This window comes from Zingiber officinale, unplaced genomic scaffold (genome assembly GCF_018446385.1).
Source record: "Zingiber officinale cultivar Zhangliang unplaced genomic scaffold, Zo_v1.1 ctg131, whole genome shotgun sequence".
NCBI classification, from domain to species: Eukaryota; Viridiplantae; Streptophyta; class Magnoliopsida; order Zingiberales; family Zingiberaceae; genus Zingiber; species Zingiber officinale.
The window spans coordinates 235,212-250,975 of NW_024589827.1; the positions used below are offsets into that span (position 1 = coordinate 235,212).

Here is a 15,764-nt window from a genome sequence, read left to right on the forward strand (position 1 = left end):
AAGAAAAAGGATAAATTGATAATTGGTCACAGAGGTTGATGAGAGTCAAGAAACATCACCAACTTCTCTGATAATAGAATGTGAGAGAAGTTCGAAATGATAATAACAATATCAATAACAATAGAACTACTAATAAAGGTAATGATAGTACAGATATACCGGGTGGTGGTGAAATATACATTCCATCAAATTCAACACTGATAGTAGAGATATACCGGGTGGTGGTGAAATATACATTCCATCAAATTCAACACTTGCGCCCTAAAAAAAATGAGAAAGGTTACACAAACTATCCAAGATGATCACCATAGCGCTAGACCTATTAAGAGCCAATAAGAATAATATGAGAAAGATTACACAAACTATCAAAGATGATGACCATAGCGCTAGACCTATTAAGAGCCAATAACAATAAACTTGATATAAAGGTGTATCAAGATATATGGGAGAGTTTAAATGAGATTAGTTCTTATCAAGGTAATTATAGTCTTAGACTTCTTATTATAACTCTAATGCATCATACATATGTATCCGAATTTTGTGCCTATACCAATTCCAATGATACAAATCCAACTCCAATTCCCAAAAGTGAAGCAAGACATATTTGATGGATAGGAAAAGAACTTAATATTAGTATCATGTCTTGGAGAATAATTTAATTTAAGTCTTAAAAAACTATAGGGTTGATATCATATGGAACCAATGCACAACAGATGGTGCGCAAGATTTTATAATAATTCGTGGTATCATTCCATTCAAAGACTGAAACACTACAAAGCTCAAGATTTTAACTTGAATTTACATATTTTCTTCAATACTCGAGTGATTTCTTAAACCACTCTTCATTACTCTCTCCTTGTTCCTCTTCCTTTTCTACATCTCACTAATATAAATGAGATATATGCAATCACTTTCCTTTTATTTGTTGGAACACTCCAGAGCTAGAGGAGGATGAATAGCTCGTCTCGCTCGCTCGCTCATTTGCTTCATAGATGTTGATTTTGCAGCGAATAAATTCCAAGCAAGCTCCCAATGCTAACAAGAGGATTTACTTGGTATCCACCTCAAGATGAGGTGACTAATCCAAGGATCCACACACGAGCACACTCTCCACTATCAAAAACACTCCTTCTCGGAACAATCCGAAGGTGGAGAAACCTCGTACAACTCAAACAACAAGACACAACTTGAAACAAGAAGTAAATACAGGAATACAAATGAAAAACCTCTTCTTGCTTGATCTCTTGTTGATGAAGATACCTCTGGACTAGTTGGAAAGTGCAACAACACTTATCTTCCAAGCTCGAAGTCCGGCGAACAGTAGTGGAGAAGAAATCGTGTAAGCACTGTTGCGTTTGAACCTCGTCGTCGCCTTTATACTCCCCGATCTAGGATTCCCAATCGATTGGGTGATTGCCATGTAAGATCTGAGCAATCCCAGCTGCCCAAAATTCGCAACCTGTATAATAGTCATCTCCCAATCAATCGATTGGGAGCATCTGGATCAATCGACTGATTAGAAGACCCCGAAATCGATTCTGACTTCCTCGCGTTATCATAAGAAAACCAATCCTAATCGATCGTCTGATCAATTGGAGTAGCCAATGATGCTCTTTGCACAAATGGCCACCAATCGATCAGTTGATCGATTGGCATAGCCCAAGTTAATCGATTAGGCTATTATTGCTCGCGCAAACCTCCCAATCGATCAACTGATCGATTGGACTCTGGTTCAATCGATCGACTGATCGATTGACCAACCCTAAACTCAAGTTAGGGTTTCGAATCCCAACATACCTGGTGGGACCCCCTAATACCTAGTATCTGATCAACCTTGACCTGCTGGGATTTTGTCACCAAACGTCCGAACAATCCTTTGACTCACTTGGACTTTTCTCCTCGTGCCAAGTGTACGATCAACCTTGACCCACTTGGATTTACCATCTCGTGTCAAGTGTCTGGTCCTCCACACTTAGACTTCTAAACACCAGGTGATCCACTTGGACTTCCAAACACCAGGTGTCTGGTCAACCTTGACCTACCTGAATTTCCACTACCCGGCTTCACTCACTAGGACTTTTTACTTGGCTTCACTCACCAAGATTTCCAACACCTAACTTCACTCACTAGGATTTTCCATCTGCCCGGCTTCACTCACACGGTCTTTCCACACCAAGATTCCGGTCAACATTCACCCACTTGAATTTTCATCTTCTACGAACCTTCACATTGGACTTGCCTTGCCTCACCTCTAGTTAGTGTTGGAACCCCAAGGTGTTTTGATGTGATCAAGCAAGCTAAGTTAGGTCCTGCGTTTGTTTAACCATTGTGTCTAAGTGTGCAGGAGCTTAGGAACACAGGAAGTCGAGCGGAAGACGCGGCTAGCGAGAAGGACTGCACGGGAGAGAGCCGACGGGCTCGGTGCGTCCGAGGGACGAGGTGTCCGCGGAAGAGTACACCGGTGGACGAGAAGAACGTGCGCGGCGTTCGAGGGACGAGAAACCGGGAAGGAAGGCTGCTCGAGGAGAAGGCCGGAACATGGGTTCGGGTGAGCCCTATTCCGGAAGGCCGAGATCACCCAAGCTAACGGAGCCGGAGCGAACAGACCCGGACCGAAACGAGCTAAACCGGAGCAGTGGAACCGGACCACAAAAAGTCAACAAAGTTGACTTAAGAGGTCCGGGCGCCCTGGGCGCTATTGAGGGTCCGGGCGCCCGGAGCTGGATTTTGACCAGGATCGCGTCAAACGCGATCTGATCGTTGGGGATAGAATTTTATCCCCTCCAGGGCGCCCGGAACTCCTTCCAGGCGCCCGGACCAGTACTATAAATATAGTACTGGTCTGCACATTCAGAACAACTCACTTGTAATCAATTCCTTCTGTGCTTTCATTTGTGCTGTCAACGTTGTAAAGAGGCTACTCCGCCCAGAGGAGAATCAGATAGTGCGCTTACATTCCTTGGATTAGCAATCCCCTGATTGCAAACCAAGTAAAACTCTGGTGTCTGCTTTTCTTTACTTAGTCTCTTTTATTTATTTATTACAAGTGTTCATTATATAGTTGAAATCCGAGAAAGGTTCGAGTTTTATTTTGTAGGGCAATTCACCCCTCCCCTCTTGCCGGCCTCCAAAGGGACCAACAAGTGGTATCAGAGCAAGGCGCTTCAGGAGGACTAACCGCCGATCGAAGCAACAAAGATGGCCGGACCAAGCATTGTTCCACCAAAATTCGAGGGGAACTTCGCAGACTGGAAGCGTCGTATGGAGGTATTCCTAAAAACAGATTTTGAAATTTGGTTTATTATGAAATATGGTTTTGTAGCTCCAATAGATAAAGATGGAAAAGAAAAAGAAGAGAGCGATTGGACAAAGAAGGAGCAGAATGAGTCGGTAGCAAACAGCCGTGCGGAACATCACCTGCTGAGCGTGTTACCGCCTCAAGAGGTCAACCGCATCGGAAACTATTTATCTGCTAAAGAACTTTGGGAGAAGTTCTTGGAACTCCACGAAGGCACGTCCGAAGCAAAACTCGCTAGAAGGGACATCCTCCGCAACAAACTGATGAACATCCGTCTGGATAAAGGTGAGAAAGTAGCTGGTCTACGAAGGTAAAAGAACTAGTTACTTGTCTCGAAAACCTTGGTGAAACAGTAATAAACCGGGACACTATACGCTACGCGCTCAACGCGTCAAGAACTCCGGAGTGGACATCAATCGTCGACGCCTACTACATCTCAAAAGACCGGAGGTAAATACTTTAGAAGAGTTGTTTCTACTCTTGAATTGCATGAAACCAGGTGTGCAGGAACGACAAAGGATACTGACCCGGACTATGGCGTGAACGCAACCCGGAAGGATGAACTCGAATCGGACTCAAGACGATCAAGAAGCATACGTGGTAAGAAATTTTAAAAGTTTTTAGATCTAATAAATTTAAAATGCAGAATCAAAAGAATCAAAAGGTAGAAGAAAGGTACGGTGCTACGGTCGGAAGGAGGGACACTAAGGGAAGAGTGCCCGAACTCAAGAAGGTCAAATGAAGGCACCTAAGAAACCTGACCTAAAAGCGACTTGGGACGACACTTCTTCATCCGAATCGAAGCTCAAGAATACGGATAGCACGATGGCAAGCTACGAAGGACAAAGTACATCGGAACCTAGCATTGATGAAGGGGAGCGACCTCGGATGGAAGTAGCGAAGCAGCTTCAAGTCTGATATGGTAAGTGAGGTATGCCTCTTACCTCCTGATGAACTTTACTTTGGTATCAAAGCTATGACTAAATCCATGTATAAATTAGAAAATAAAAATGCCAAATTAGAAAATGAAATTTTAGAAACAAAGAGAATTTTGGCAAAATCATGTTTTATAGAGGATTTTGAAAAATTAAAAATTGAAAATGAAAAACTAAAAGAAGAAATAGAAAGATTGAAAAAATCTAATGGTTCAAATATTCCTACTTTTAGAAATTATAGAGTTTTAAATTGGTATTATAGATTTCATCAAAGTCAAATTAGAAATATATCAAAAATCTATATACCTAGAAAAATACTTAGTTAATCCTGTAGGTAGGAACCTCTACTGGGTTCCAAAAACCTGTTTAACTTAAAATTAAAGTCAGACTTAGCATTTTCAGCAAGGAAATTAAACAACTAATTTCTTTATGAAGCTTTGTCTAAGGAAGCGGTTGTTGCTCCAATAACCAAGAAGGCCTAGTGCCTCGCCACGACCTGGAAGCCAAGTATCGATATGAAAAGTTTAATTGACTAACTGAAAAAGTATTAATTTAATACCTTAAAAGAGTTATTCAATTTGTGTTAGAAAATATTTAAAAATTTTAACTACTTAGAAATTTTTTTTAGAAATTTTTATGAAAATTAACTTAGAATTTTTTTTATTGCCTTATCATTTTTCTTAAAATTGACTTAAAATTGTTTCTTATGAATATTAACTTAAAATTTTTTAATTACAAATTTTTTTTGAATGCTGAGATAAGTTTCAAACTTAATTTTTTTTAACACTTATGACTGTTTTTACCTGAAAAATGTTTTACTTAAATTTTTCTCGAAAGAAAAATTCTGAAGAGTGTCTTTAAACTGACTTAGACATTTTTTTTACACTCAAAGTTTTTTTTACCTTAGACTTGTTTATAACCCCAATTTTTTATGTGATCAAAGGGGGAGAAATATATGTTAAGTCTAGGGGGAGGTAATATAATTTTTCATTTGAAAAATACTTGGACTTATTTGAATATAAATTGTTTTTATTGCATATGTTTACCCTAACTTAACTTGGGTTGTTCACATCAAAAAGGGGGAGATTGTTGGAACCCCAAGGTGTTTTGATGTGATCAAGCAAGCTAAGTTAGGTCCTGCGTTTGTTTAACCCTTGTGTCTAAGTGTGCAGGAGCTTAGGAACACAGGAAGTCGAGCGGAAGACGCGGCTAATGAGAAGGACGGCACGGGAGAGAGCCGACGGGCTCGGTGCGTCCGAGAGACGAGGTGTCCGCGGAAGAGTACACCGGTGGACGAGAAGAACGTGCGCGGCGTTCGAGGGACGAGAAACCGGGAAGGAAGGCTGCTCGAGGAGAAGACCGGAGTTGGGCCCTATTCCGGAAGGCCGAGATCACCCAAGCTAACTGAGCCAGAGCGGACCCGGACCGAAACGAGCTAAACCGGAGCGGTGGAACCGGACCCAAAAGTCAACAAAGTTGACTTAAGAGGTCCGGCGCCTGGCGCCATTGAGGTCCGGCGCCTGGCGCTATCGAGGTCCGGGAGTGGATTGACAAGATCGCGTCAACGCGATCCGATCGTTGGGGATAGAATTTTATCCCCTCCAGGGAGGCGTCCGGACCAGTACTATAAATATAGTACTGGTCTGCACATTCAGAACAACTCACTTGTAATCAATTCTTTCTGTGCTTCCAATTCTGTTCTTTTCATTTGTGCTGTCAACGTTGTAAAGAGGCTACTCCGCCCAGAGGAAAATCAGATAGTGCGCTTACATTCCTTGGATTAGCAATCCCCTGATTGCAAACCAAGTAAAAATCTGGTGTCTGTTTTTCTTTACTTAGTCTCTTTTATTTATTTATTACAAGTGTTCATTATATAGTTGAAATCCGAGAAAGGTTCGAGTTTTACTTTGTAGGGCAATTCACCCCTCCCCTCTTGCCGGCCTCCAAAGGGACCAACAGTTAGAACTTTCCAATCAAATATTTGGTCAACCTTGACCTATTTGACTCTTCTTCCCATCAAACTGGTCAAACCTTGATCAGAGAGGAATTTCACCAACAATCTCCCCAAACGGACAATTGCACCTGCAATCTCCATACATTGTCAAACATCAAAATCCAAACATTAAGACTCAAGCTTGAGCCAACTCAAGCTTAGTCAAACTGATTAACCCGAGAAAATTGCACCAACAATCTCTCTCTTTTTGATGTTTGACAATACATTTAAGTTAGGCTAATCTCATAGCCTCAACTTCTTCATGTCAAAACATAAATGAGGATTTCCTTTATTCTCCCCCTTTCCAAGAGTAACCTCACCTTTTGGTAATGAAGGCCTAACTTAAACCCTACATTCTCTCCTGTGGCATGCATCAAAAACTCTCCCCCTGAAGAGTTATCCAGATGTTGTTCCCTATAGCACAATGAAGGTCTCAAACCCTTCATTGTCTCCAATGCTCACTTATTGTTCACAACATTACAACAAAGTCTCATACCCTTCATTGTACCCACATGCCCATCCTAAATCATATTTCCATCATACAATGCTCATCCCAGAGCATTCACACTCCTGAAGATATCCAATCTTCCAGTGTTTTCTAATGCTCAATCTTGAGCATTCATCACAATAAAAGTTTCCAACTTTCCATTGTTTTGTTGTTTTGACAAATAAAATTGAAACCATGTCTTTAAGGAGTAGCTTCACCTCAAAACATGCTCCAAATTTCTATCATTGCATCAACAATGACTTGAAATTCCTAAAACTTTAGGAAACCCAAAATTTGAAATTTTGAGATTCAAAATTCAACTTTAAAACTAACCTCATCCTAAAACTTCAACTTAGTCTTCTTAACTATTCCCTTCTTGTTTTCATCCAGAAAACTACCCTTAAAAATTTGTAAATGAGTTTCATAGGGTGAAGAATGGTTAACATGACTAAAAGTGGCTTAAATGAATGAAATTAGACATTTACAACTAAAGTCAATTTTTCCAATAGATTGAAGTTGGGACTCAATCAATTGAAGTCTTCCAATCGATCAACTGATCCAGCAAGGCTCTGTTCGCAGAAAAGCACTTGAATCGATCAACTGATCGATCCAGACAAGGGTTGAATCGATCAACTAATCAATTCCGTGAGCTTCTGCTCACGGAAAAACTCATTTCAATCGATCAACCGATCGATTGAACTCCCCGATCGATCAACTGATCGATTGGAGTTTCTGATTTCTCTGAAATCAATTTCAGCCGAAATTCAAAAATACATAAATAATTCTACAAAATTTCAAAAGTTACAAAAATTCATGTAGACATTATATATGTCATACTATCATGAAAAAAATAATTTTCTAAGAAAATAACCCCTATTTCAAAGATTAACACAAAACTCAAAACCATTAAAAATTTCAATATTTTTCAAAAGATAATCTTTAACAAAGTTTTCTGAGAGTATTTTGAAATGATTTTCAAAATTAATTTTCAATCATGTTTTTTAGGCTAAATACACATGATGTGTACACTAGCTTTCCCAATGATTGGATAACACATAATCTATGTGTTTTGATGAAGCTAGAACTCAAATAAATGCACTAAATCAACATCTTGAGTTTTGTTCATCCTCCTAACATCTCACTTGTATCTAATGTATACTAAAACACATACAAGTCAACTTACGGTCTTTGTGAGATGTAGATATTGGTTTTCCCAAATCAAAGAGTCCATGCATATCTATCAAGGCATATTAAAAATTAATCATCCACCTAGGATATCACTTGTTGATTAATGTATTGTCCTTAATTACAAGGAATTTACAGTAATACATAATGATTTATGGCATACATTAAAATGAATAAGTTTCAAAAGAAAACATACTCTAGTATATGATGTATGTATGTCATTATATGGTATTTTTATTTTGTTTTTCATAACAAAAATGAATGCAACATATGATGTCATGACATATGATGGGCAAACAATCATGACAATTTAGCATAAATAAAATACTTAGATTATCTATCTAAGTGTTTCTATCCTTAAATCATTCGCTAAGCCAAAAAAATAATTCTAAATTGCCCTTCTCCCAAGAAAAAGCCAAAATCCCAACTTAGCATTTCCTTTACTCTTCCTATTTGTATCAATTTTAATTAAGTTCAATTCCTCAAATTTTGGCATGTTTTACTCTTCCAAAGAGTAAACAAATAAACCTACATTTTCAAAGTTAACAAAACCTTGAAAATGCCTCCAAGTGTCAACTTCACCAAGGTAGTTTAACTACCCTTTCAATTAGAGTTGACACTCTCTAAACCCATATAGGGTGTAAAGAACACATTCCTAGGAACCCAAAACCGATTGGTGCTCCTTAAGTATTCTAGGTATTCAATAGGGATAACTTCCCTTGATACCTTCCTAATGACCTTCCTAGGCTTCTTAGAAGCATTGGTCACGCTCAATTCCTCTAGGTCAACTCTAGAGATAGCTTCCCTTGTGACCTTCCTAGTGGCTTTCTTAGACTTCTTTGAATCCTTAGTCACATTGGTCTTTGCAAGATTAGTTCTAGGGATAACCTCCTTTATAACCTTGGCTTGACCCCTAGACCTAGGGCTACTTCCATAATAATATGGAACCCTATTATATGAAGTCACATCCTTCTTGACTTTAGGTTTATATTCCAAACCTCTATGATCATTGAATGGCTCTTGCTTCGCTAAACCTAGGTTTGACTCCTTTGATCCTTTGGCACTAATTGTCAATTTTTCTAGGGTCCTCTTCAATTTTTCAAGTCTTGACCTTAAGACTTGATTTTCCTTCCATAAGTCCTAACATTTAGATTTTTCCTTAAATCCTTGAATTTTCTTTTTCTTAGACATATATCTAAAGTCCTTAGAGTTATTGCCTAATTTATTATCTACCTTCCTAGCCTTAAGTACGATAGTTTTAGCATGATACGCTACAAGTTTTTTTTTAACTCTATCATGCTTCCTATTTTCATGATAAATAACATTAAAGTGATATAAATTTGAACTAGTATGCTTTTTATCATGAATTACATAAGTATCATTCCTAATGGTACCTTAGTGTTATTCTTGGAGGCTCCCCTTGACTTGAGCTTCCTCTTTTGTTCTTGGCCGGATTCTTCCCCTTTGGACATTGGCTCTGATAATGTCCTCTTTGATTGCAAGAGAAGCACACAATGTGCTCTTTGCCTTTGCGTATCACGGGACCGACCTCCTTTGGCTTCTCTTTAGCCTTGAGTGTCACTTGTCCCTTCTTCTCGGTCAACTTACGACACTTACTCTTACAATGTCCATGCTCCCTATACTCAAAGCAAATAATATGAGTTTTATTATTTACAATTATACCTTTACTTGTAGGGGTAGCTCATGATCCTCCATTTAATTTTTCTTGACTTATGGAGGTGGCACCATCTTCCTCTCTATTTAACCTGGAGGTAGAAGCCTCTTCTTGCTCCGCTGTCAACGAATGACGCTCCCCCTCAATCCTAGAGGTGGAGGCATCTTTATCTTCATCCTCATGCACATAAAACAAAGAGTATGCTCCCTCTTTGCCTTTACCATTGCACTCCATTGAGGATAAATCTTCTTGAATCTCCTCTTCGTTTGATGTTGAGCACCTCTCAACCTCGGAGTCCTCTTCCTCTTGATCCAATGAATTGCCCTCTTTAGATTCTTATTGATTTAGTGTAGTGGAGAGATCCTCATGGAGTTTTGTCAATTTGCTCCAAAGCTCCTTAACATTATAGTCTATAATTTTGCACATGATTGTGCTTGGCAATAAATTAACCAAAATTTTGGTTACCTTATCATTTGTCTCGCATCTTTAGATTTGCTCTTTGCACAATTTACTTTTCTTGAGAATTTTGCCTTTATATCTGTTGGAGCCTCACATTAGAGCAAACCATTACTTTATCTCCATCATGAAAAAATTTTCGATCCTTGACTTCCAAGAATCGAAGCTTGATGCTATAAATGGTGGAGGTGCCCTTGTATCATATCCGAGTCCATCTCGGAAATCCATCTTAAAGTTGAGCTCCCTTTTGATGAAGTCTTTGACTTTAGGGGTTCAACTTCTTCTTCCTCTAGCTCTTTGCCCTTCTGACGCTGAGTCTGGTGAAGAGTGATCTCGCTCTGACACCATTTGTTGGGACACTCCGGAGCTAGAGGGGGGTGAATAGCTTGTCTCGCTCGCTCGTTTGCTTCATAGATGTTGATTTTGCAGCAAATAAACTCCAAGCAAGCTCCCAATGCTAACAAGATGATTTACTTGGTATCCATCTCAAGATAAGGTGACTAATCCAAGGATCCACACACGAGCACACTCTCCACTATTAAAAACACTCCTTCTCGGAACAATCCGGCGGTGGAGAAACCTCGTACAACTCAAACAACAAGACACAACTCGAAACAAGAAGTAAATACAGGAATACAAACGAAAAACCTCTTCTTACTTGATCTCTTGTTGATGAAGATGTCTCGATCAGTTGGAAAGTGCAACAACACTTATCTTCTAAGCTCAAAGTCCAGCGAATAGTAGTGGAGAAGAAATTGTGTATTTGTGTAAGCGCTGTTGCGTTTGAACCATGTCGTCGCCTTTATAATATGCGATCTAGGGTTTTCACTCGATTGAGCTTACTCCCAATCGATTATCATATAAGATCTGAGCAATCCCAACTGTCCAAAAGTCACAACCTGTGTAATGATCATCTCCCAATCGATCGACTAATCGATTTGGAGCATCTAGATCGATCAGTTGATCGATCCAATGCGCTTCTGTGTTCTCATAGAAGACCTTGGAATCGATTGACCAATCGATTCTGGTTTCCTCATGCGAGAAAATAATCCTCAATCAATTGCCTGATCAATTGGAGCAGCCCAATCGATCAGCTAATCACTTGGGAAGCACACTATGCTCAAGCGTGACCTATTGAGACCCCCTAATACCTAGCATCTGGTCAACATTGACCTACTGGGACTTCGTCACCAAGTGTCCGATCAATCCTTTGACCCACTTGATCTTTTCTCCTCGTGCTAAGTGTCCGGTCAATCCTTTAACCCACTTGGACTTTTCCCCTCATACCAAGTGTCCAGTCAACCTTGACTCACTTGGACTTAACGTCTCATGTCAAGTGTCCGGTCCTCCATTACCCACTTAGACTTCCAAACATCAGGTGTCCGATCAACTTTCACCCACCTGGATTTCCACTGCCTGGCTTCACTTACCAGGACTTTTCACCTAGGTTCACTCACCAGGATTTTCAGCACCTAACTTCATTCACTAGAATTTCCATCTACCCGGCTTCACTCACCGGGGCTTTCCACACCAAGTGTCCCGTCAACCCACTTGGATTTTCATCTACACTCTTCTTCACATCAAACTAGTCAAACTTTGACCAGAGGAAAATTAGACCAACAATCTCCTCAAACAGACAATTACACCTGCAATCTTCATACATTGTCAAATATCAAAACTCAAACATCAAGACTCAAACTTGAGTCAACTCAAGCTTAGTCAAACTAGCCAACCTTGATCAGGGAAATTACACCAACATTATTTAAAGCAGTCACTAGTGTCTTACCATTTGTTATTTCACAAATTGTTTATAGACATAATCGTCAAGCTGTGTCTATCCCAATTAATTTATAGAGATAAATCCATATAAAAAATTATAGATATACACCAAGATAACTCCATAAGTCTCTAAATATTATTACATAAATAATTATAAGGGTCTATTATAGTGAAAGATAATAATATATATGAGCTATGTTGTATCTGTTCAGAAAAAACCAATAGCAACACCTTTATCAAGCTAAAACAACACAAAAAAGATCCCAAGACCTTATGCAAATTGAGAAGAAAATAGACAAAGTCGAGTAACCACGTACACAAGTTTTATGTGGTTCAACAGAATGAGTCATGTCTAAGGAGAAAAAGAGTCCACTATTCAGCAATTTAAAATAGTCCAAAGTAAAGGCAAATTTCTCTAAAAATAATGCTTGAAAGAAGCTCAAACATTAAAACACCCCAATTGTCAAGGTTAGAATCCTAGAATCTAAGAGAACAGAAGAGAGCACAACATGCAAAAACTTTGTCAAGCCCCAAAGAGATTCTAAAAGTAGTCTCTACTCTCTACTATTCCTTTTTCCCCAAGAAGTCCCCTTGCAAGATGAGAATGCTCAATCTCGAAAGAGACACCAAGAAAGTCTTCTAAACTCCTTAAGTTGATATTTAGGATTCATATTTACTTATATACCTTCATTTAACATGTGAGAAATGAGACCAACAATATTATTCATGATCTTTATCAAAATTTGACACCATAACACAGCCTAATGGGTACACAAATGGTCCCAAATGTTGACAACTAAATTCATGATGATTTTGAATCACCATTCCAACCATATGATTTATGTGAGCATAGAAGAAGGAAGAAGAGGAAGAGAGAAGATCAGGAAGTCACCAGCAAATTCGATGATTATCAAAAGTCATGGATGACAAGTATAGCAGCATAAGAAGCTAATTACAACCAAGTGGACAACAAAACAATAAATAATCAAGCTTTCAAGTGCCAATAATAAATAATCACCTAAACCTTTGAAACAATTTGGCAAGGATGAAAACAAAACAAAAAAGAGTGCATCAACTCATATAGAAAGAATCAGTATATGCAGTCTAATCAAGCTAGTCTAGCCTATCTCTCCCGGAATGTTGATGTTGTATCGCCGAATTTAGCGTGCCCAGTAAATCAAATTATCTTTTCCATGCATGATGCATTAAAATCATCCTTCTTGGAAGATAACTCATGGGAAAGGTATAACATAGATTTTTTCTTCGGCTGAGTATAAATAAATGCAGTCTTTGACTTATCAAGTTAAAAGAACAACATGAATCAACTAAAACCACTAAGATTACCTAGCATCCGTCCGTGTGAGCCAAAGAAAAAATGTACACCACTTTTTGAATGTTTAGATACAAATGCATTTAAAAAGCTAGCATTGAGACCCTACAAAAAAAAAGGTCACAGATTAAGCATATATCAGAAGCAAAAAAATAAACAATACAAGATCAATATCAATAGCCTACATTGCAGAGTATATAAAATATATTTGCTATGAATACCAAAATTGAACAAATAATTTTCATGTATTGGGCCAATATGTATTGCGCATAATCAAATGTTTGCTAAAGATGGTTTCAGATCGATGTCCAACATGATGCACACAGACTCGATACGCTTAGATATTTGACTGGTATGGTTACTAGGTAAAGTCATTTGTCTGAATTATTTTTCAGAAAAATAAACCAATTTCTGAAGAAAGAACCACACGGGGGATAAACAGAAGAAATTAATCACTAAAGTTTCTAATAATAATAATAATAATAATAATAATAAAAGTAAAACTCTGCTATGCAATGCTAAAAGAAATAAAAAATATTTTAAAATAACATGTCTGATGCGTACTTGTTGATAAACCTTTTTCCTAAGTACTCTCCAAGCCATCGAGCTAAAATGAACAATAATCTGCACAAACGTGAGAAAAGAATAAGCTTCAATATGACTTAGTGTAATAAGGTATGAATAATGTAAATCAGAAAAAGCATGAAATTTAACTTGATAAAATTTGCTAATTTACCATAGCAATTGGGTTAAAGATCTTCATTACCAATCATCTAATGTAAAATTGTCATTATATCTAGTGCATAATCAAGCTATGATCGCAATGAAATTAAAATCCTATGTATTACTAATAGGTGTTGAACTTGTGGCTGATAACTATGGAGCTCGAAATAATGTGCTCTCAACTTTGTGAGTCTATTTAGTTTACATCTGTATGTCTTAAACAGTCTCTTTCACCTTTTTGAATGACGAAGAGTTCTGCGATAGGAAGTGATCTACCTCTTTTTGATGTGTTTTACATAAAAGATTTGATATCTGACATAGTGGCAACTTCACCTTAAGGAAGAAACTCCAACCAAGGAAAACTAGCAATCTACCTGTTGGTGAAGTCGTAGCTGAGAATCCGTACTGTTGTTAATACCCGCTCTCGATGGTTACCAAGGTTACGCGAGCAAAAATTGTGGGATGTCGCGGTGAAGAGGATAAGAAGGCGTCTCTCGGTGCCCGAAGAGAAGCAGGAAGCGATTTCGCTTCTAGCGATTGGCAAGAGGATGCCCGCCGGCGCGGTACACAGCGAACGGGTGGTCCTCGCAATTGGAGAAGTCGACCACGGTTGAAGGATTGACGCGACAAGAAAAGGGTCCTCGTGATGACGTTGGGACGAGGGGAAGATACACAGGGGAGGTGGGCAGCGCGGCCTAGGGTTGGAACTTGGAATTAAAAAATCTGGGTTTGATCTCCCGAGTTGTTTTTATTTAGACACCAATAAAAAAATATGTTAGAAAATCAAAAGAACGTTATTTTTATTCATATCATTGAACCTGTCTTTTAAATTTATTAAAATAATATTCTATCTATAATTTTTTTAATTAAAATAAATCTTCAGTTTTTAATTAAATTTAGACGACAGTATGATTTATTCTAAATTTAGCCCATTCAAATTCAAATCTAATATATTTTTTATCAAATTAAATACGATTTTTTTTCACTTAATATAATTCATCCTAAATTCAACATCATTTAAAAATAATCTAATATATTTTTCATCCAATTGAGCATCATTTAAAGAGAATCTATTATATTTTCTATCAATTGAATACGACCCTTTTTTCACCTAAGTCATGCTCAATTTGTGAAAAATATACTAGATTCTAATGTGCTGAATTTAGGAGAAATTATATTTTATTTTAAATTTTTTGTCCTAAAAAATGTAAGTGGTAATTAGGTAAATTAGTGTCCATTACGTTTGGTTAGGGAATGAAAATAGTTTTTTTAACATAAAGACTTCATGCAAAGTTTGGTTCTTTCCTATGAATAGGAATCGGAATGGGAATCATTGTATTTGGAATGAGAATGGGTATGAGCATGGATATCACTCTTAAAAGCAATGTTTGGTTAGTTGTATATCTTCTATCGGAATAAATCAAAGTTTCCTTTTTTACCCTTAAAGGAAAATAAGAGAAAAAATTAGATGTGAGAGAAAGTTAGAACTAATGTTTGGTTAGTTTTTATCCTTTTTTACCCTTATTCCACCTATCATTCGTGTAATTCTACTTTTCACATTATGTGCAATAATGTGAAGAAAAAATATTACAAGTTCACTAACTAATATATCTCTGTTTTCTTTCGATTTTCCATGAGTCGTTAGCAAACAATATAGTTTGCCTAAAGACCTTCTATCAATCCTATAGTTATCAATATTATGAAAAATCATCTCATTTAAGTTTATAGACCTAATATTATGTTTATACAATGCATGATAAGCATATGATATGCTCTTCCCGAACATAGTACTCCTTTTCTTGATAGCTAAGACAATTGTCAACAATAAAAGTATAAATAACTTGTTTTTTATCATCTTCATGCGCATAATGAGTACAAAAATTAGCTTTATATCCTGTCTTAC

General features: G+C 37.8%; 1 protein-coding gene across 4 annotated transcripts in view; it reads right to left on the reverse strand.

The window, feature by feature from the left end:
* Positions 1-14,583, reverse strand: part of LOC122036033 (translation initiation factor IF-2-like) — a 30,584-nt gene extending 16,001 nt beyond the window's left edge. Inside the window, exons 1-4 of one of the 4 annotated variants that reach the window (XM_042595203.1) lie at positions 14,236-14,583; positions 13,703-13,762; positions 13,153-13,243; positions 216-261 (exon numbers count right to left, since the gene is read on the reverse strand). In XM_042595203.1, coding sequence (XP_042451137.1) covers positions 216-237 — 22 coding nt within the window. In that variant the 5' untranslated portion in view covers positions 238-261; positions 13,153-13,243; positions 13,703-13,762; positions 14,236-14,583. Of the gene's footprint in view, positions 1-159; positions 262-13,152; positions 13,244-13,702; positions 13,763-14,235 lie in introns of those variants that run through there. The other 3 variants (XM_042595202.1, XM_042595201.1, XM_042595205.1) reach the window with 3 other exon arrangements.
* Between the last annotated feature and the right edge of the window lie 1,181 nt (positions 14,584-15,764).